At 43.8% G+C, this 23,866-nt stretch overlaps 1 protein-coding gene across 1 annotated transcript in view; it reads right to left on the bottom strand.

Moving 5' to 3' along the window:
- The window catches only part of LOC137421314 (nipped-B-like protein A), a 622,227-nt gene that overhangs the window by 83,197 nt on the left and 515,164 nt on the right, over nt 1-23,866 (bottom strand). Inside the window, exon 39 of the mRNA XM_078772631.1 lies at nt 9,510-9,575. Coding sequence (XP_078628757.1) covers nt 9,510-9,575 — 66 coding nt within the window. The remainder of the gene's footprint in view (nt 1-9,509; nt 9,576-23,866) is intronic.

Here is a 23,866-nt window from a genome sequence, read left to right as displayed (position 1 = left end):
CCCTATTTTCTGCATCTCTCCTTGTTAAACCCCTTGCCCGCATTTCTTCTTCCACCATCTTTAGCCAAGTCTTTCTCGGTCTTCCCCGTCCTCTACTTCCTTCTACATTCATTTCCATCACTCTTCTCAACCAGTCACTTTCATCCTTCCTCAACACATGACCAAACCATCTCAACCTGTTCCTCTTCACAGCATCAATCACAGGCTATATTCCCATCATCTTTCGCAATTCATCATTTGTCTTCCTCTCTCTCAACGATACTCCGCACATCCACCGAACCATTCGCATTTCCACCCTTTCCAGCCTTCGTTGCTGCTCCACATTCATGACCCATGTCTCGCTCCCATAAATCACAACACTTCTCACACATGCAGCATACACCTTTCCCTTCAGCTTCAACGACACTCCCCTCCTCATCAGCACGCCACTCAGTTCCCGAAACTTCTTCCATGCACATCTCACTCGAGCAACCGTTGCCGAGTCTGATCCACCTTCTCCATTCAGCATGTCTCCGAGGTAACAAAATGTTTTCACACCTTCCAGCTTAACGCCGTCTCCAAGATCCAACTCAACATTTCCTCCATCTGCAGCTCCCTCTGTGCACACCTTACACTTGAATGTAGCTGCCACACTGGTTAATGACCCTCTCAAACCACTACATTTTTGATGAACCCACTAAGCGCACATTGTACATTGAATGGAATTCACTCCGACACCCTTCCTGCACACAGCACACGGCCACTTCCCAGTTCTTTCCACCTCACCACATGCTTTACCACTTGCCATCACCTTCGTTTTTCCGATATTCACCTTCAGACCTTTTGTCTCCATACATTCCTTCCACTTGTTCATCTTTTCCTTCAGTCCATCCATACTTTCTGCAATCAACACCAGATAATCTGCATACAACAACTCCCACGGTAAACCCTCCTTTACGTTCTGAGCCAGCACCTCCATCACAGCTGCAATTAGTAGTGGACTTAGTACCGACCCCTGATGCACTCCCACCTTCAACTCAAACTCAACACTGTTCCCGTCCTTCGTCCTTACAGCTGTGCGCGCTCTGTTGTACATTGCCATCACCACTCTGATCAACCATTCCTCCACTTCTAACTTCCTCAATGCCCATGTCAATACTTCGCGTGGAACCCTATCGAATGAATGCTTTCTCCAGATCAACAAACCCAAGACACAACTTCTTCCTCTTCTCCATGTACTTCTCCTGCAACTGCCTCACAATAAAGAGCGCGTCTGTCGTTCCTCTTCCTGGCATAAATCCAAACTGCATTTCGTCGATCTTCAACTTCTTCCTTATCCTCCTCTCCAACACCCTTTCCAATACCTTCATTCCATGCTCCAATAACTATATCGCTCGGTACGAGCCACACTCCAGAGGGTCACCTTTCCCCTTGTATAGAGGGACGAGGGTACTCAGTTCCCAATCCACTGGAATGCGGCCTTCTTTCACCACCAGATTACAGATCTCTGTCATTCTCTTCACACCCCAACTTCCTGCTGCCTTCAACATATCTCCCACAACTCCCGTCGGCCCTCCCGCTTTTCTACTCTTCATTGCTTTTATCGCTTCCTCAACTTCCTTCTCAGTTATCTTCTCTGCCGGTCCTAACACTGGGTTACTCTCTATGTTGCCATCCCATTCATTCTCTGTATTCAACAGCATTTCCATATATCTTTTCCATCTTCCTTTAATTCCATCTGGGTCCACAACGATTTGTCCCACTTCATCCTTCAAGCAACTCACCCCCATCACATCACACCTCTCTTTCGCTATCTGCTTTGCAATCCTGAATACCGCTCTCTGACCCTCTTCCGAATCCAAGCGTTCTCCGAACATTTTCCTACATGCCTCCTGCGCCTTTGCTTCCTCTTTCTTTGCAGCCTTCTTGGCTGCCTTATAACTTTCATGCTCCTCTTTTTCTGCTCCCGTACCCTTCGCCTTCTGCCACTCCTTGAACTTCTTCCTCTTCTCGTCAATCCTCTTTCCAACTTCATCATCCCACCACTATGTTTCTGAGTGCCTCGGTGGTCCTTTTGTCCATCCACATACCTCACCAACGGCTCCCAACAGACTATCTTCCATTGACATCCAACCACGTTCAAGCTCAACCCTACTCAGCCTCTCTTTGAATGCCTCCCTTACTGTCACCTCTTTCAACCTCCACACCTTCATTCTCGGTTGGTACTTCACCCGCCAAGCTCTCCTCGCACCTTTCACCCTTATGTCGCAGACAACCAAGTCGTGCTGTGAAACAGCCTCCTCCCATGGGATCACCTTTGTGTCCCGGAGGTGCCCCCTATCTCGCCTACGCACCATCAGGTAGTCAACGGTTGTCGTCGACCCACCTGACGTGTATGTAACAAGCTTATTATCCCCTTTCTGGAACTGAATATTACAAATCAACAAATCAGCTCCATCAGCAAATTCCAAAATCCTTTCACCTTCTCCATTTCTCACACCATATCTGTAACCCCCATGAACTCCCTTAAAACCGTCCATACTCCTTCCCACATGTCCATTTAGGTCTCCTCCTACCACAACAACTTCCTCATCTCTCACGTTTTCCATCAGCTTCTCTATCGCACACCAGAACTTGTCCTTCTCTTCATCGGTCCGACCAACCTGCGGAGCATATCTCGAGATGACGTTCACCAAGAGCTTTCCAATCATCATTTTCACCATCATCAACCTATCACTCACTCTAGTCACACTCACCACACTGTCTACAAACTCCTCAGAAAACAGGACACCAACACCATTCACGCCCTCTGGGCACCCTTGCCACACAAACTTGTATTTCTGTCCCTGCCTACCCTTCACCATTCTCACACCACTTCCCTTCTATCTCGTCTCTTGCACACAACATATGTCCAGTTGTCCACTCTTCTTCTGACCAATACTTCCACCACTTCTCCTGATCTCCCTGTCATTGTCCCTACATTCCATGTCCCAAACCTGAGAAACCGATCTCCACTTCGGGCTGTACCCTGCCCATATGTAGTTGTAATTGTCATGGTTCTCTTTTTGAAGCAATGTTTTTATGGCCGGATGCCATTCCTGACGCCAACCCTCTTTGTCGCCTCTTACGACATGCAGGGATACGGTGTACCTATTCTAACCAGGGTACACACCGGGAGTTACACACACCAGTCTCGCTGTTACACAGAAGGAAAAAAGAAAGAAAGAGAAGCTAAAGAAAACTAAAGTTATGCCAACATGGGCTGCTACAAAATCGCCCCTACAGTCCAGACAACATGTAAATCGTACCAACAGTGAAGTGGTATCACCACTCTTCAAGTCATCCTCAACAGATTATGCAACATTGTACAGCATCCTCACCCTCACTCAAGAGATCTCAGCTGTAGTGGCTGGTCCAGAGTGACGCACCAACATCACACTCGCCCTCGCCTTGTATGACGAGCTCTTAAAATCCAGCAGTCAGTTAGGAACAATTGCTGGGTTCTCAGAGTAGGGGAGCTACATCTTTGCTTTGCTGCCTTGCACGCACTGGGCAAGTATATGGAGGGAAGTGGACTTGATACAGTAGCCATTGAGACAGGCATATACTCCCCAGCTGCTCTTCGTGGGATATACACAGGGAAGGCATTTAAGAGGGGACTTGAATACCACCTTATGAATATGCTTGCCTGTTTTTTCTTTAAGTTCAATAAAGTACTGGGAGAAATGCCTCCTGGTGTGCTTCTCCGTAAGCAGTGCGAGGAACTCAAGTCCAGACTTCACCAGAGGAGTGAGAACACCATAAACATCTATGACAACTTGGCATCTCACTATGCTGATCAGCTAGAGCCTAAGGTCACTGGCATGGATGTTGGGGAGCTGGCCCAATTCTTGACAAACTACATGAAGCAAGTTCAGTGTCTACTGCACATCATCAGTGCATGCCATCAGGGTGATTGGGAGGCGTATCTGGCAGCACTGGATAATCAGATCCAGTATTTTTTTTGCTCATGACCTGTACCACTATGCCCGCCCTTATGCCTGTCCACCTGGCATAAATGAACCAGCTTGAAAAGGATGACCCAACAACATGGAAGGCACTAAAGGAGGGCAACTTCTGTGTAAAAAAAAATCTGACTCACCCTTCACTGCACTGTTCGCAGATCAGGCTCTAGAACAAAAGATCAAAGAGTTGAAAGGAGCTGGTTTTCTTGTGGGCATTACACAAGATGAGGTCTCACTTGATCGTCTTATCAACACACTGCCCCACATCACCTCTATCATCAATGATTGGCTGGGTGGATTCCCCAGCTTCTTAACTACCTCCCACTCTTCAGGTTGACATTATCAGCTCTCTGGCGACATTGCCCTATGCTCAACGAGGAATGCACTTAAGCTGAAGGATTCCCATCCAGCTCCACTGTGAAGGTAACCCCTTCATCGTGGGGACACCACTGAAGAGCAACGTGTCATCAGCGCTGATCCCGGAAGCTGCCAAGGAGGACATTCTCAGCCGGGATGAGAAGGGACTGAATGGTCATCAAATGTTTGTTCAAGAACATCTCCTGCCTGACTCACCCAAGTCTGTCTGGGACCCAATGAAGAAGATGAAGCTAAAGACCTACAGCACCTGGATGGCGAAGACACGGTTGAGTGTCGGAGACAAGGTCATCAAGCTCAGAGAAGAGAGACAGCTCCTTGCCCGATTCCTCGTCATCTAGCAGTCACGCCCAGAGCTAGTTCCTTGCCGACCTGCAACCATTGGCGATTACGAGATGGCGGTAACACCAAGGTCAATGTTTGCATCAGATGGATCACTTCTCATCCCAACAGACAAAGCATCCATCATACATGCTGTTGAAGAAGCAAAGCCCATCCAGACTGAGACACAGGCACCATTGCAGGCAGCTACACAAGCACCAGTCGAGGCACCAGCACAAGATGATATACACGATGGCCTCCTGAACATTCTCATTAATGACTCTGTTGAACCTCATGACCATGTTATCATCATTGACTCTATGGCTGTTGTTCAATGCATGAAAAAAGTCCAGGCATGAAGAAGATCCTCGACTTCACGAAGGCATTTGTCAAGAGAATTGCATGGATGGTGAAACCGTATGATGAGGAGCGCATCATTTTTGACCGTTATGACATCACTCAATCACTGAAGCAGAAGACGAGGGCCAAGCGAGCACAGGGAAAGGAGATGGAGTTCGCAATCCATGATGAGATGGCCATCGCTAAGGTCACCTCAAAGAGCTGCTGTCTGCCTCTAAGACAAAGGCCATGCTCTCCAACACTCTTGGTGATGCTCTACTGGAGGCATACAAAGGGTCCAAGAAGAAGGTGGTCATCGTGAAAGGTACCACAGTGCAGGTCAACCAACCCCACTCCTTGGCAGAGTCGATGTCCACCCACAATCATGAGGAGGCAGACACCATGATTCCTCTGCATGTGATCGATGCCCTCAGTGACTCCACTATGACAGAGTAGATGTGTGGTCACCCGACACTGACGTATTGGTTTTGCAAATGGACCCTGTGGCTCATGGAAGACTTGGTGCATTCACCAAACTCAACTTCCTCACTGGGAAACGCAACAAATATCGATCCATCAACATTCCTCAATGTGTGAGTACCATTGGACAAGAGAAGTGTCAAGGTTTGATTGGTGTCCATAACTTCACTGGTGCAGATTGGGGTGGAAAATTTGTCGGCATCTCAAAGAAAAGTTGGATCACCTCATATCTATCCTTGCCCAATGATGACCCCATCATCTCTACCTTCCGACTCCTGGGTGAAGGAGTACTCACAAACCATGAGGTGGTGGATGGTCAGCCGCCCAAAGAAATGCAGCCTATCGAGAGGTTTATTTGCGCGGTATACAGCTCTGGGGGTCGAACTACCATACCAGCTTTGCGCTGGGAACTCTTCAAGGCCAAGAATCTGGAGGGTGAGAAGCTTCCTCCTACCACAGCAACACTTATGCCCCATATCTTACACACCAACTTTGTGGCTATGAGGGACAAAAGTTATATAACACCAAACCCATGCCTACCACCACTAGAGGAGAATGGATGGATGCTTGTCAGGAAAGAGTATGTCCCAATCCGGTGCCTCTACAAACCAGCACCAGTCGCCGTGTTGGAACTGATCAGATGTGGTTGCCGGACATCTTGCAAGGGTCAACAATGCTCGTGCAAGAAGAACAACCTGCACTGCACTGCACTATGCAAATGCCACAATAGTGATTGCTGCAATCTTCCTGACTACAGCATGATGGAAGATGAAGATGACGATATGTGATTGTTGCAGGAAGATGAAAGGGGATAAGAAAGTCGGAGGATTGTGTGCCACTGATTTTACTACATATTACATGGTATGTGTTATGATGCATTTATGCTCCAATAATGTAACCATTGAAATTCAATCCTGACTGAAATGTAGTCTTATTCAATGTGTTTACTGTGTATATGTATCTCATTTGTATTATATTATGCTGTAATGGTAATATGACCAAATTGTTATAAAGTGATATTTTTCAAATGTTCAGCTTATTTTGATGTTTGACTTGACCCATAGTGTGACCTTGATCTCCCAGCAACTTGCAACCTGTTCAAAGTGATCAGGCATGTTTGAAAACCCTACAATAGACTCTAACATCATGCGATTTGATCAATTAACCCAAGAGATATGCATATTTTTACACTGAGGTCAAAAATGACCTTGACCTTGATGCTACTACATGACCTTGACCTCCAATCGACTTTAAACCTATTCCAAATGATCAGGCATGTTTGAAAACCCTAAACTTGACTCCAAAATAACTGAAATTGATCAAGTAGTTCCAGAGATATGCCATGCTCTGTATTTTCCATGAGCGATGGCAGCCATCTTGGATTTTGGGCCGTAACAAGCCCTTTTGGGCACCGAAAAAATCGTCACCCAAAATTTTTCTTTAATTCATACCTTGAATGAATGAATGAATGAATGATCATTTTAAGGCCATTTACCTTAATAAAGTCAAATCAACCACTATCTCACTTTGGGCATCTGATTCCTACGGAAATACATGAGGCACCCCACTAACATGTATATATCCCACATCCCACATGTATATATACATGTTTAAAGTGCACGTGCCCTTCCCCCCTCCTGCCACACGGAAACACGGGGTACTTCTGCTGGTAACTAATAAAATAAAAACGAAGAAATATCTCTTGGTAATTTCCTGAAACTCGGTGAAATTCGATGACATTCGCTCGGTGAATTCACTTGGTTTCTCAGTGAAAATGTTCCTTTGGGTGGTGTATAATTGCTCTGAACGAAATATCTCTCAGCAATACTAAGTGGCGTTCTAGTTAAAAAAAAAAAAATCTCTGCATTTTCCTGCGTGTGCGTGAATGTTCTCAATTATTGCTGACACCGAGTCTAAAACCATCGATAAAAAGGGAAAAAAAGAAAAATTGATAAAAAAAAGAAAAAAAGAAATCAGATGGTGAGTTAGATTGGAGATAAAGGTGTGAGAGAGACTCAATAGCCTTGAAATTACAGGCCTTTGAGAATTCATTTCGTTCTATAAACAGAAACTTTCATGGGAATTTATTCCCGTTTTTTTTCAACCAAGTCTAAAACTATGTTAGCGACTGTGAAAAATGAAATGATATATCGAATTAGAGTTGAAAATTTTTTTGAGAGCAAGACAGCACAGGCCTAACTAAACAGGCCTCAAAGCTATGCGAGTTAATAAAATGGTGGATATTTGTTTATATGAAGCCTCTCCCAGAAAGGGTGGAGCTACTCTCTAAACGGAGTAAGCCACACCCCCAGACAGACAGACAAACAGACAGAATCACCTTCGCCTATTATAATATAGATTGTGCTGATTGTGATTCTTATTCAAATTCAAATGAACACAGTTCTCATCAAATAATTTCCAGTTACCATGGAGACGCTCACATGTTCTGCCATTGGAAGGGTATTAAGTCATGGTGACTTATTTTAGGGCCATGTGATGATCATGCCATCACAATTCAACTACTAAGGTTCAGTTATTTTGGGGTGGAGCACCACATGTATGGGGAGGTGAGCAAGTGGCCATCTTGTATGCCCTCGTGTACATGTGAATAAATGGTGACAGGAGTTTGAGGGGGATTGGGATTTGGTTGATTTAAATTTTAAATAAAGATTTTAATATCAAAATTTCACATTTTAATCCAAATTTTTACATTTTATGGAATTATCTCTGGCATGCCATTCGTCACCAGCAAATTAGGAACACTGGCAAGTAGACAAACACAAATTAAAATCACATCATCAACAAATTAGGTACCAAACTTTTGTGAAATGTTGGAATTAGAACATTTTTCAGTTTGATAAATATGGCGGATGAGAAGATATCTTCAAGAGCAGACGAGATGGAACAGAGGAGTGACGACACCGGTACCCGGTTCAGAGTAATTGGTTATTCAGGCATGGGATTTGTTAACTGTGTTTGGATGACTTTAAAGCCTCCCGACCCCACCCTTTCCACCACACTGTGGTCGAAGAAGAGTTGGAGAAGACTCATAAGTTTGTCCAGGACTTATAGTCCTGACTATGACAGTCAGGTCCGAGCGGATGGTTCAGGGTCGGCAGTGGTAAAGAGATCAACATTTCATTCACTGGTTGTGAGGTGTAGGTTTGGGGGAAGAGAAAGGAGAGACAACAGGAAGATGGCGATGGGGATAGTTGGGTGTTCAGTGAAAAAATAAGCTCAAGAGGGGGAAGTGACAGACTGGGAAAGTCATGGGGTGCGAGAGAGGCCACTTTTTTTTCTTTACAAAGTCAAGGCTCGTGGAAGAGCGAACACATTAAACACAAAAAAACATAAACGGACAGATAAAACATATAATAAAGGGAGCGGGAGACAAGAGAGGGAGAGAGAGGTAAGGACACAAGCACAACAACAGTAGAGCACAAGGACATCGAGAGATCTATGGAAGGGAGAGGGCTGGGGAATGGGGGGGGGGGGGGGGTGAGGGGTGGGAAGAGGGATACACTGTATAAAACAAGTGAATGCTACTAGGGAATTTCAGGAATGAAGTCGGAGATGGATTTACCATCTCTGACTGGATTTGAAAAAGGTGGATTTGGGGTGTATTAACGGGGCCAAACGGATTTGGGGTGTATTAACACTTGGGCATATGATCCGTTTATGCTGAGCTAGCCGTTCACACTGGTCTTTGAACTCTCACGAGTGAGAGTTACAATGGCTAATTCAGCATAAAAGGATCATTTAGACGATGTGCAAATAACTGTGTGTCTTTTAAGGTTAAATGCATCATGTAGAACCTGGCAGTGAAAAATAAAACCTAAATATCAATATTAGATATGTATATTTGAACAACGGAGTCACTGTGATTTTTGCAGTTTGTTTTCACCTCCTCAAATTCTGAACAACCTGTGCATGTACTGCACATGTGCAAAATACACATGAAGAATAATCTCCACCTTATACAATAATCAGTTGCCATGATGTCCTAGTTACCTGCACAGGATGCACGAGACCTTGGTTGAGAGTCAGCCAAACCACATTGAGAGCAGAGCAGCGAACCTGGTGGAGAAGAAATAAATTGAGCAACAAGGGAAGACAGGACAACTTATAGTTCCCTGTGCTGGGGTGTGTTGTGTGCGCCATTTTCAAATACCAAGATAGCCTATGTCACCGGAGCGAATTTGGCTAACATGGTCGGTTTGGATGCTTTGTGTTCACATCTGAATCGTCCTGTTAAAGTTTCCATCTGAACCCCTCGCTCTTGTGAAACGAAACCCAGATTTGAATCCCACACGTTGTAGGTTTGTCCCATTGTCTACTTAATGCCCTCGTCTACCAACTTCTTTGAAGTGCACGTGATTTTTGTGCAAAGTCCTCCATGAGCCTCCAATCATTGTAATGAACAAACTGTCGGTACAGCTGTAAGGGTGTCTTGCCAGAGTTTGTATGGTGTTATTGACTATGTGAGTAAGGTTCTATTATGGGTCTACTCTAATGGGTAGTATAACATTCTCATGTGTTTATATATCGCCAAGGAATGAGCACCTTGGAAGGCTTCGCCCAAATATGCAAAATGAAACACATCGAGTTCGTATAGTAAAACAGGATGCTGAAACATTACTGAGCAAGAAAAAGAGCAATCAGAGATTGCCAACCCTCACCAGGAAGTATTTTCAGTGGTTTTAAGGCTTTTGTGCTAAAACAAATATGGCTGCCGAGCCACGTGACAAATGACGTTATTTATTTTTTTCCTGGCGCTCAAGAAATTTCATCTTGATCGGATGAATTTTTGTACTTGTCGAAGTATGACGTCATAATGGAGGCACCTATGACATCACCATTAACATTTTATTCCCCATGGAGAGTTCTTTACAATGAGCCATGTCTCAATTTTTTCTATTCAGCGCTTTCCGAGATTTCGGGGTGCAACGTTTTTCGGTTTTTCCAAGATGGTGGCCAAACCAGGTGACCTATGACGTCATAATTATCATTAAAAAAATTCCACAGGTGGTGTTGCACCTATGGTGAAAATTTCCTGTCAATCGGACAAACGGTTGCAGAGAAAATCATATTTATTGTGTGCGGACAAACAAACAGACAAATGAAAAATCGGTCAGAGACCCAGGACTTGGCGGAATGTACTATATTTATCGGCCATTTTAGACAAATATGGCGGCCGAACTACATGACCGATGACGTCATCATTATTTGTTTTGTAAACTAATTTATTCTGAGATTATGCTCAAGAAATTTCATCTTGATCGGATGAAGTTTTGTACTTGTCGAATTATGACGTCATAATGGAGGCACCTATGACATCATCATTAACATATTTTATTTCCCATGGAGAGTTCTTTACAATGAGCCATGTCTCAATTTTTTCTATTCAGCACTTTTGGAGATATCGAGGTGCAAAGTTTTTCGGTTTTTCCAAAATGCGGCCGAACCACGTGACCGATGACGTCATCATTATATATTTTTTTCTCCACCAGTTTATGCCGACATGGCGCTCAAGAAATTGCATCTTGATTGGATGAAGTTTTGTACTTCTCGAATTATGATGTCATAATGGAGGCCTTGGGTCTAGACTAGAGAGTTAAAAACTGGGCAGTCTATTCCAGGGCAATTTTTTTTTTTTTTTTTTGTATACAGAGTCGAGGCTCGTGAAAGAGCTGACATTTATCAAACAAACAAATCAAACAAACAAGCAAACAAAGTATATAAAAAAGGGGAGCGGTCGACAAGATGGGGAGAGAAGGGGAGGAAGCACACAAACACACCATTTGAGAGCAGGGACATCGGGAGATGTTTTTGGAGGGAGAGGGCCTGGGGGGAGGCAAGATAGGTATAAAACGCAAGGACACCAAGGACTTCCAGGAAAGAAGTCAAAAGTCACCTCAAAAAAGTGGATTTGAGGTGAAATTAGTGGGGGTAGAAAAGATCAAGGTTTTGGATTGGGGAAGATAAGAGATGGTGGTGAACAGCCGTTTTAAAGACCTGGAGGGAGGAGTGGGATTGAAGAGAGTGAGGGAGTTTGTTCCAGAGGCGGGAGAAAAGAGGAATGAAGGAGTGAAGGTGAGCAGAGAGTCTTGATTTTGGCAGTTTAACCATAAGAGGGTTGCAGGCAGATCTTGTGCGACCTGCAGGAATATTTGGGGGCCAGAGCCCAGAGAGAGCTGGGGGAGCAAGGCCGGAGAGGAGTCGGTAGAAGACGGAAAGACCACCAACCTGCCTGCGGTGATTAAGTGAAAGGCCCTCGGAGATAGCGTCGTCGTGGGAGATTCCAATGATTCTGAACGCTTTGGTTTCAACAGCGTGAAGACGAGCTAGGTGTGAGGCAGGAGCACCAGCCCAGAGGGGAGAGCAGTACTCCATTGAGCTGCGGATGAAAGCCTTGTATGTGGTGAGGAGCTCAGGTGTGCCAAGGAAGGACTTCACACGACGGAGGATGCCCAGTCGGCGACTGGCTTTGGAGGCCAGCTTGGAAATGTGGTTTTCCCAGGAAAGATCATGGCAGATAGTGAGACCCAAAAGCTTGAGTGACAGAACTTCTTGGAGAGGATTATTCAGAAAGTAGATGGGAGGGTTGTCCAGTCGGTCTTTTCGGAGAGACATCGTAAGAGTGTGAGATTTGTCAGGATTGAAAGACATGTTCCACTTGTTTGCCCAGTCTGTGATTTTGTCCAGGTCTGCAGAGAGTGAGGAGGCTGCAGACTGCCGATCTGAGGGATGAGGAATGGAGCGGCAGAGAGTGGAGTCATCAGCAAAGAGATAGAGAGGATTTTCAAGAGAGTCAGAGAGATCATTGATGAAGACCAGAAAAAGCACAGGGCCCAGAACACTGCCTTGGGGAACTCCAGCCTGAACAGGAAGAGGAGATGAGAGAAACCCATTCAGGGCCACACGTTGACTACGACTAGAGAGGAAGTCCGCCAGCCATGCGTGGAGATTTCCATGGATACCAAAGGAGGAGCGTTTGGTGAGCAGAGCGGGGTGCCAGACCGTATCGAAGGCACGTGATATGTCGAGGGAGACAGCTCTAATTTCCTGTTTGGCATTGAGGACCTCCATCCATTGTTGAGACAGCAGAAGCAGCATGTCCAGAGTCGAGTGACCTGATCTGAAACCAAATTGATGATCAGAGATCAAGCCATTGGAGAAGAGGAAAGATTTCATATCCGAAGCAATGATGGATTCCATGACTTTGCTGATAATTGGGAGAAGGCTGATTGGTCTGTAGTTGCTAGGATCTGTTTTTGCACCTTTTTTGTGCAAAGCAGTGATGTTGGCTGATTTCCAAGCAGATGGCAGTTGACCTTGAGCAAAAGAGAGGGTGAAGAGAACAGAGAGAGGGAGTGAAAGAGTGGAAGAACAGGATTTTAGGACCCGTGGGCTGATGCCGTCAGGTCCAGTTGCAGAATCAGAGTCGAAGGTTGACAGAAACTTTTCCACCTTGTCAGGAGGAAAGGAACACGGAGTCCAGGAGCAGCAAGATTATGCTCAAGAAATTTCATCTTGATCGGATGAAGTTTTGTACTTGTCCAATTATGATGTCATAATGGAGGCATGTATGACATCATCATGAACATCTTTTATTCCCCATGGAGAGTTCTTTACAATGAGCCATGTTTCAATTTTTTTCTGTTCAGCACTTTCGGAGATATCGAGGTGCAATTTTTTTGGTTTTTCCAAGATGGCGGCCGAACCACGTGACCGATGACGTCATCATTATTTGTTTTCTAAACTAACGTTTCCGCAAACTTTGGGTCACGAAGGATTTTCAAGGGGTCGCATGATCGTTTCAGAAATCACGGGGAAAAAACTTTATTGACGATTTACTTCTCCCGACTGAACAGAACAGATCAAACGAACGCCGACACAAACTTTATAGTGTGGACTCTTCTACCGCGCTGTACCGATGTACCGCGATGTACTGCTCATGCATCCGGTCAGTCAGATCATACGTTTAGTTTCCGACACGCGAATGTCCATTGCTTTTCATTCGAAAGATTGAGCTGTGAGCATAAGGTACTCGCCATGGCTAGAAAGTATCAGCCTGTGTTCCTGAACTATGGGTTCACCTTGAATATCGATAAGCACAATGGTCATCGACCACAGTGTGTGATATGCCTTGACGTGTTGGCCAACGAGTCCCTCAGGCCCCAAAAGCTGAAACGGCACCTCGAGAAGAAACATGGAGAGCATGTCAACAAGTCGCGGGAGTTTTTTCTCCAGAAAGAACGTGAGATGAACAACAGCAAGTCAGTAATGATTTCGGCTGTTTTTCCGTCGAAGGGACTGACCAAAGCCAGCTACCTGGTGGCGGAGAAGACAGCCAAAGAAAAGAATCCGTACACTATTGCGGGTAAGTTTTTGGTGTTTTTCGTAAAAGTATTTCACTGCATTGGTGGTTTATAGGTTCATAAAGTAATACATGGCGCTGTAAGTATAGTTAAATTTAGTTTTTCATTTCGTCTTTAGAATATTGATGTGTCGGGTTCTTGCTTACTATTACTCGTGCCATGTATACGTTGGTATATCACAACTTCGTAAGTTTTATTGTTTGTTGCAATACAGCCATTCTTAAACTTTGCCTCTTTTTTAAAAGTACGTTCGGCAATCACATCGTACATATTGAATTTTTATAATGCCTTGGAACAGCGGTTCTTAACCTGGGGGTCGTGACGTACGTGCATACGCGAACAAAATACTGTGTGTGGTATGTACCTTTGTTCGGTTCCTAAAAATGGGCTCAACAAATTGAAATGTTATTTATGACCCCTTCATGATCCCCAGAAAACCCCAAACGACCCCCAGGTTAAAAACCGCTGCCTTGGAACAAAATCAAGATTAATCATAAAGTGAAAGAAATGTTAATGTGTTATTTTATTTATCTTGTATTGCAAAGCAACTCATCCTGCCATGCACCAAGGTGATGTGCGGAGAAGTGCTTGGAGAGACGGCGGCTTCCAAGATAAGCACCAAATCCGCTTTCTGTTGACACGATTCGCCGACGGATAATAGACATGGGCGAAGACATCGAGCACCAGTTGGACGAGTCAATGGACATCGCACAGAAGGCGTTGATCCTCATCTTTGTTCGTTATCGGCATGGCGATGATTTTATGTTTGATCTTCTGGCATGTGATGAGCTACAGACCAAGACCACGGCCGCAGAAATATTCGCAGTCGTCAACAAACACATTGCATTGCACAGCCTCAGGTGGGAAGACTGTGTTGGCGTTTGTACCGATGGTGCGGCATCGATGACAGGTCGGTGAAGCGGTGTCATTAAGCTCATCCAAGATGTGGAACCAGAGGCAAGCTGGACCCACTGCTTCCTCCATCGCGAGGCATTAGCGACGAAAGAGATGTCACCTGGACTTGCCGAAGTAATGGACATTGCAGTGAAAACAATCAACCATCTCAGGAAGAGCGCCCTAAATTTGAGGTTGTTTGCAGAGCTGTGTAAGGAGCAAGATGCAGAACACACCACGGTGCTGTATTTTGCAGCTGTTCACTGGCTCTCCGGAGGAGATGCTTTGGCAAGATTGTATGAACTTCGCGACCAGGTCCTCGCATTCTTGGAGGTGGCTAGGTCAGACCTGGCAGTCTACTACAAAAACAACAAATTCATCGCAACATTGGCATGCATGGCCGACATCTTCAACTTGTTGAACAATCTGAACATATCGTTCCAGGGCAAAACGAACAAGCAGGCGAAATCCGTGTTCGTAATGTATGACAAGATAGCGGCGTTCAAGTCAAAGCTGGATCTATGGAAGAGAAGAGTACAGACCAATGATGAATTTGACATGTTCGAAAACCTGGATGATCTGCTCAGCAAGAGTGTTGAGGAACGTGTGGACATGAAGGATGTCATCGTCGAACATCTGGTGAACCTGCGCAAACGATTTGACGAATACTTTCCTGTTGATCCACGCGTGGAGAAGAAGTGGATCCGAGACCCTTATTCAGTCGACGTTCAGCAGTGCTGCAACTTGTCCAACAGATTGAAAGAGGACTTGATCGACATCGTGTCCGACGGTACACTTGAGACACTGTTCAGGAAGGACACTTTTGTAAAGTTTTGGCTGGCAGTGTCTCATGAGTACCCAGAGATTGCACATCTCGCGGTAAAGTTCCTGATGCCATTCACGACGACGTGGATGTGTAAGGCAGGTTTCTCAACGGTGACATATCTGAAGTCCAAGTATCGAAACAAACTGGAGACGGTGGCCCTGTGCACCAACCTGAGAATCGCATTGTCGCCGCTTCAAAGCCGAACCGATGATCTCGTAGCCAATATGCAAAGTCAACCATCGCACTGATGTGGATAATCCACATCTACAATGTTGCTAACGGAACATTTGAATTAGGCTTGTAAGTTTCACTTTTGGGTTTAATCAGTGAAAGTTGTTTATTTAATGTTGTTCATGATAACGGAACATTGAACCTGGATATAAGTTCAGATGCATATCGGGTTTTTTCAGTAAAAGTTATTCTTGTTTTGTTTATCAGGTCATGTTACATTTTAAGTTCATCATCCATTCACGATGAAGATTAAAATAAAGTTCAAACACCTTATCTTGGCGTGTCACTTTAATAATTAAAGCTTTATTCTATTTCACAAAAGATACACCGCCAATGAATGTTGAGATTCATCTTCATCTTCATATTCATCACCTTCTTCATCATCATCTTCTTCATTAAATCTTCATCCGGCTTCATCGTCGGGGCGGATTCATCTCTTCCGAAGCTGCCAACAAGGCAGGGAGTTTACGCCTGATTGGCTGACAATAATATCAAGTGGGCGGTGTCTGTGATCGAAGTCGCTGCTCATTCTCAAGGGGGGCGTGGTCTCTCGCTCTCTCTCTCTCCTCATGGTCGTGGAGATCAGTACAAAATAACAACAAAATAAGGACAGTGTTTGGTATGATTGTCGTCACTTTGCTTTATTGTTCAATTACGAATTGTACTACTGTACAAAGATGATGAACCGAACCCTTACCAAGATATTAACGTCATAAGCAATCGATATTTCCATGAAGGTTTGTGGGGGAGAGAGGTTCGATGGGTCGTGACTGGATGCCTGGGTTTTTTATTGGGTCCTGGGCTAAAAAGGTTGTTCTAAACTAACGCAGTTCTAAACTAATTCATTCCGAGAGTATGCTCACGAAATTTCATCTTGATCGGATGAAGTTTTGTACTTGTCGAATGATGACGTCATAATGGAGGCACCGATGACATCATCATTAATACATTTTATTCCCCATGGAGAGTTCTTTACAATAGAGCCATGTCTCAATTTTTTCTATTCAGCACTTTCGGAGATATAGAGGTACAAAGTTTTTCGTTTATTCCAAGATGGCGGCCGAACCACGTGACCGATGAAGTCATCATTATTTATTTTTTCTCCACCAGTTTATGCCGACATGGCGCTCAAGAAATTGCATCTTGATCGGATGAAGTTTTGTACTTGTCGAATTACGACGTCATAATGGAGGCCTTGGGCCGAGAGAGTTAAAAATTGGGCACAGTCTATTCCAGGGCAAGACAAATATGTGTGTAAAGTATGGCAATTCTATGTGCAACGATGCAGACGTAGTACTGCGCACAAACAGACAGACAGACAGATGAAAAATCAGTCAGAGACCGAGGACTTGCCGGAATGTACTTTTTTATCGGCCATTCTGGACAAATATGGCGGCCGAACCACGTGACCGATGACGTCATCATTAACATATTTTATTCCCCATGGAGAGTTCTTTACAATGAGCCATGTCTCAATTTTTTCTATTCAGCACTTTTGGAGATAGGGAGGTGCTACTTTTTGCGTTTTTTTTCAAGATGGCGGCCGAACCACGTGACCGATGACGTCATCATTAACATATTTTATTCCATATGGAGCGTTCTTTACAATGAGCCATGTCTCAATTTTTTCTGTTCAGCACTTTCGGAGATATAGAGGTGCAAAGTTTTTCCAAGATGGCGGCCGGACCACGTGACCAATGACGTCATCAATTGGGCACAGTCTATTCCCGAGCAAGACCAATATGTGTGCAAAGTTTGGCGATTCTACGTGCAACGGTGTAGACGTAGTGCTGCAGACAGACAAATGAAAAATCGGTCAGAGACCGAGGACTTGCCGGATTATACTTTTTTTTTTTATCGGCCATTTTGGACAAATATGGCGGCCGAACCACGTGACCAATGACGTCTTCATTATTTGTTTACTATCATCTATTTTGTCATCATTATCTAAACTAATTTGTTCCTAGATTATGCTCAAGAAATTTCGTCTTTATCGGATGAAGTTTTGTACTTGTCGAATTATGACGTCATAATGGAGGCACCTATGACATCATCATTAACATATTTTATTCCCCATGGAGAGTTCGTTAGAATGAGCCATGTCTCAATTTTCTCTATTCAGCACTTTCTGAGATATGGAGGTGCAAAGTTTTTCGGGTTTCCAAGATGGCGGCCGAACCACGTGACCGATGACATCACCATTAACACATTTTATTCCCCATGGAGAGTTCTTTACAATCAGCCATGTCTCAATTTTTTCTATTCAGCACTTTCGGAGATATAGAGGTGCACATTTTTTCGGTTTTTCCAAGTTGGCGGCCGAACCACGTGACCGATGACGTCATCAATTGGGCACAGTCTATTCCAGGGCAAGACAAATATGTGTGTAAAGTTTGGTGATTCTATGTGCAACGGTGTAGACGTAGTGCTGCGCACAGACAGACAAACAGACAAACAGATGAAAATCGGTCAGAGACTGAGGACTTGCCGGAATGTACTTTTTTATCGGCCATTTTGGACAAATATGGTGGCCGAACCACGTGACCGATGACGTCATCATTAACATATTTTATTCCCCATGGAGAGTTCTTTACAATGAGCCATGTCTCAATTTTTTCTATTCAGCACTTTTGGAGATAGGGAGGTGCTACTTTTTGCGTTTTTTTTCAAGATGGCGGCCGAACCACGTGACCGATGACGTCATCATTAACATATTTTATTCCATATGGAGCGTTCTTTACAATGAGCCATGTCTCAATTTTTTCTGTTCAGCACTTTCGGAGATATAGAGGTGCAAAGTTTTTCCAAGATGGCAGCCGGACCACGTAACCAATGACGTCATCAATTGGGCACAGTCTATTCCCGGGCAAGACCAATATGTGTGCAAAGTTTGGTGATTCTACGTGCAACGGTGTAGACGTAGTGCTGCAGACAGACAAATGAAAAATCGGTCAGAGACCGAGGACTTGCCGGATTATACTTTTTTTTTTATCGGCCATTTTGGACAAATATGGCGGCCGAACCACGTGACCAATGACGTCTTCATTATTTGTTTACTATCATCTATTTTGTCATCATTATCTAAACTAATTTGTTCCTAGATTATGCTCAAGAAATTTCGTCTTTATCGGATGAAGTTTTGTACTTGTCGAATTATGACGTCATAATGGAGGCACCTATGACATCATCATTAACATATTTTATTCCCCATGGAGAGTTCGTTAGAATGAGCCATGTCTCAATTTTTTCTATTCAGCACTTTCTGAGATATGGAGGTGCAAAGTTTTTCGGTTTTTCCAAGATGGCGGCCGAACCACGTGACCGATGACATCACCATTAACACATTTTATTCCCCATGGAGAGTTCTTTACAATCAGCCATGTCTCAATTTTTTCTATTCAGCACTTTCGGAGATATAGAGGTGCACATTTTTTCGGTTTTTCCAAGTTGGCGGCCGAACCACGTGACCGATGACGCCATCATTATTTGTTTTCTAAACAAATTTATTCCGAGATTATGCTCAATAAATTTCATCTTGATCGGATGAAGTTTTGTACTTCTCGAATTATGACGTCATAATGGAGGCACCTTTGACATCATCATTAACATATTTTATTCCCCATGGAGAGTTCTTTACAAGGAGCCATGTCTCAATTTTTTCTATTCAGCACTTTCGGAGATATAGAGGTGTAAATTTTTTCGGTTTTTCCAACATGGCGGCCAAACCACGTGACTGATGACATCATCATTAACATATTTTATTCCGCATGGAGAGTTCTTTACAATGAGCCATGTCTCAATTTTTTCTATTTATCACTTTCGAAGATATAGAGGTGCCAAGTTTTTCGGTTTTCCAAGATGGCGGCCGAACCACGTGACCAATGACATCATCATTAACATATTTTATTCCCCATGGAGAGTTCTTTTCAATAAGCCATGTCTCAATTTTTTCTATTCAGCTCTTTCAGAGATATAGAGGTGCAAAGTTTTTTGGTTTTTCGAAGATGGCGGCCGAACCATGTGACCGATGATGTCATAAATTGGGCACAGTCTATTCAAGGGCAAGACAAATATGTGTGTAAAGTTTGGTGATTCTACGTGCAACGGTGTAGACGTAGTGCTGCGCACAGACAAACAGACAGACAAACAGACAGATGAAAAATCGGTCAGAGACTGAGGACTTGCCGGAATGTACTTTATCGGCCATTTTGGACAAATATGGTGGCCGACCCACGTGACCGATGACATCATCATTATTTGATTTCTGAACTAATTTATTCCTTGATGATGCTCAAGAAATTTCATCTTGATCGATGAAATTTTGTACTTGTTGAATTATGACGTCATAATGGAGGTCGTGATGACATCATCATTAAAATATTTTATTCGCCATGGAGAGTTCTTTACAATGAGCCATGTCTCAATTTTTTCAATTCAGCACTTTCGGAGATGGACGTGCAAAGTTTTTCGGTTTTTCCAAAATGGCGGCCGAACCACATGACCGATGACATCATCATTAACATATTTTATTCCCCATGGAGAGTTCTTTACAATGAGCCATGTCTCAATTTTTTCTATTCAGCTCTTTCGGAGATATAGAGGTGCAAAGTTTTTCGGTTTTTCCAAGATGGCGGCCGAACCACGTGACCGATGACATCATCAATTGGGCATAGTCTATTCCAGGGCAAGACAAATACGTGTGCAAAGTTTGGCGATTCTACGTGCAACGGTGTAGACGTAGTGCTGCAAACAGACAAACATATGAAAAATCAGTCAGAGACGGAGGACTTGCCGGAATGTACTTTTTTAGCGGCCATTTAGGACAAATATGGTGTCCGAACCACGTGACCGATGACGTCATCATTAACATATTTTATTCCCCATGGAGAGTTCTTTACAATGAGACATGTCTCATTTTTTTCTATTCAGCACTTTCGGAGATATGGAGGTGCAAATTTTTCGGTTTTTCCAAGATGGCGGCCGAAACACGTGACCTATGACGACATCATTAACATATTTTATTCCCCATGGAGAGTTCTTCACAATGAGACATGTCTCAATTTTTTCTATTCAGCACTTTCGGAGATATGGAGGTGCAAAGTTTTTCGGTTTTTCCAAGATGGCGGCCGAACCACGTGACTGATGACGTCATCATTCACATATTTTATTCCCCATGGAGAGTTCTTTACAATGAGCCATGTCTCAATTTTTTCTATTCAGGACTTCCGGAGATATGGAGGTGCTAATTTTTTCGGTTTTTCCAAGATGGCGGCCGAACCACGTGACCGATGACGTCATCATTACCATATTCCATTCCCCATGGAGAGTTCTTTACAATGAGCCATGTCTCAATTTTTTCTGTTCAGCACTTTTGGAGATATGGAGGTGCAAAGTTTTTCGGTTTTTCCAAGATGGCGGCCGAACCACGTGACCGATGACGTCATCAATTGGGCACAGTCTATTCCAGGGCAAGACAAATACGTGTGCAAAGTTTGACGATTCTACGTGCAACGGTGTGGACGTAGTGCTGCAAACAGACAGACAGACAAACAGACAGACAAACAAATGAAAAATCGGTCAGAGACCGAGGACTTGCCGGAATGTACTTTTTTATCGGCCATTTAGGACAAATATGGCGGCCGAAACACGTGATAGATGACATCATCATTAACTTATTTTATTCCCCATGGAGAGTTCTTTTCAATGAGCCATGTCTCAATTTTTTCTATTCAGCACTTTCAGAGATATGGAAGTGCAATTTTTCCCAAGATGGCGGCCGAACCACGTGACATATGACGTCATCATTAACATATTTTATTCCCCATGGAGAGTTCTTTCCAATGAGCCATGTCTCAATTTTTTCTGTTCAGCACTTTTGGAGATATAGTGGTGCAAAGTTTTTCGGTTTTCCCAAGATGGCGGCCGAACCACGTGACTGATGACGTCATCATTAACATATTTTATTCCCCATGGAGAGTTCTTTACAATGAGCCATGTCTCAATTTTTTCTGTTCAGGACTTTCGGAGATATGGAGGTGCAAAAATTTCGTTTTTCCCAAGATGGCGGCCGAACCACGTGACCGATGACGTCATCATTAACATATTTTATTCCCCATGGAGAGTTCTTTACAATGAGCCATGTCTCAATTTTTTTCTGTTGAGGACTTTCGGAGATATGGAGGTGCAAAAATTTTCGGTTTTTCCAAGATGGCGGCCGAACCACGTGACTGATGACGTCATCATTAACATATTTTATTCCCCATGGAGAGTTCTTTACAATGAGCCATGTCTCAATTTTTTCTGTTCAGGACTTTCGGAGATATGGAGGTGCAAAAATTTTCGTTTTTTCCAAGATGGCGGCCGAACCACGTGACCGATGACGTCATCATTAACATATTTTATTCCCCATGGAGAGTTCTTTACAATGAGCCATGTCTCAATTTTTTCTGTTCAGCACTTTGAGATATCGAGGTGCAAAATTTTTCGGTTTTTCCAAGATGGCGGCCGAACCACGTGACCGATGACGTCATCATTTGGGCACAGTATATTAGAGGGCAAGACAAATACGTGTGCTAAGTTTGGTGATTCTACGTGCAACGGTGTAGACGTAGTGCTGCAAACAGACAAACAGACAGACAAACAAATGAACAGATCAACATACTTGCCGGAATCTTTTCCGGCAAGTAACAAACGAACAGATCAACATACTTGCCGGAATCTTTTCCGGCAAGTAACAAACAAACGAACAGATCAACATACTTGCCGGAAAATTTTTCCGGCAAGTAATGAAAAATCGGTCAAAGACCGAGGACTTGCCGGAATTTACTTTTTTATCGGCCATTTAGGACAAATATGGCGGCCGAACCACGTGACCGATGATGTCATCATGAACATATTTTATTCCCCATGGAGAGTTCTTTACAATGAGCCATGTCTCAATTTTTTATATTGAGCATTTTTGGAGATATGGAGGTGCAAAATTTTTCGGTTTTTCCAAGATGGCGGCCGAACCACGTGACATATGACGTCATCATTAACATATTTTATTCCCCATGGAGTTCTTTATAATGAGCCATGTCTGATTTTTTCCTGTTCAGCACTTTTGGAGATATAGTGGTGCAAAGTTATGCCGTTTTTCCAAGATGGCGGCCGACCACGTGACGGATGACGTCATCATTAACATATTTTATTTCCCATGGAGAGTTCTTTACAATGAGCCATGTCTCAATTGTTTCTGTTCAGCACTTTTGGAGATATCGTGGTGCAAAGTTTTGCCGTTTTTCCAAGATGGCGACCGAACCACGTGACTGATGACGTCATCATTTACATATTTTATTCCCCATGGAGAGTTCTTTACAATGAGCCATGTCTCAATTTTTTCTGTTCAGTACCTTCGAAGATATAGAGGTGCAAAGTTTTTCGGTTTTTCCAAGATGGCGGCCGAACCACGTCACCGATGACGTCATCAATTGGGCACAGTCTATTCCAGGGCAAGACCAACATGTGTGTAAAGTTTGGCGATTCTACGTGCAACGGTGTAGATGCAGTGCTGCAAACAGACAGACAGACAAACAGACAGACAGACAAACAGACAAACGAACAGATCAACATACTTGCCGGAAATTTTTCCGGCAAGTAATGAAAAATCGGTCAGAGACCGAGGACTTGCCGGAATGTACTTTTTTATCGGCCATTTTGGACAAATATGGCGGCCGAAACACGTGAACGATGACGTCATCATTAACATATTTTATTCCCCATGGAGAGTTCTTTACAATGAGCCATGTCTCAATTTTTTCTGTTCAGCACTTTTGGAGATATAGTGGTGCAAAGTTTTGCCGTTTTTCCAAGATGGCGGCCGACCACGTGACATATGACATCATCATTAACATATTTTATTCCCCATGGAGAGTTCTTTACAATGAGCCATGTCTCAATTTTTTCTGTTCAGCACTTTTGGAGATTTTGTGGTGCAAAGTTTTGCCGTTTTTCCAAGATGGCGGCCGACCACGTGACTGATGATGTCAGCATTAACA

The sequence above is a fragment of the Myxine glutinosa genome, chromosome 2 (assembly GCF_964187855.1).
Source record: "Myxine glutinosa chromosome 2, kmMyxGlut1.1, whole genome shotgun sequence".
Taxonomy (NCBI): Eukaryota; Metazoa; Chordata; class Myxini; order Myxiniformes; family Myxinidae; genus Myxine; species Myxine glutinosa.
This window is presented reverse-complemented; position numbering and strand designations above follow the sequence as displayed.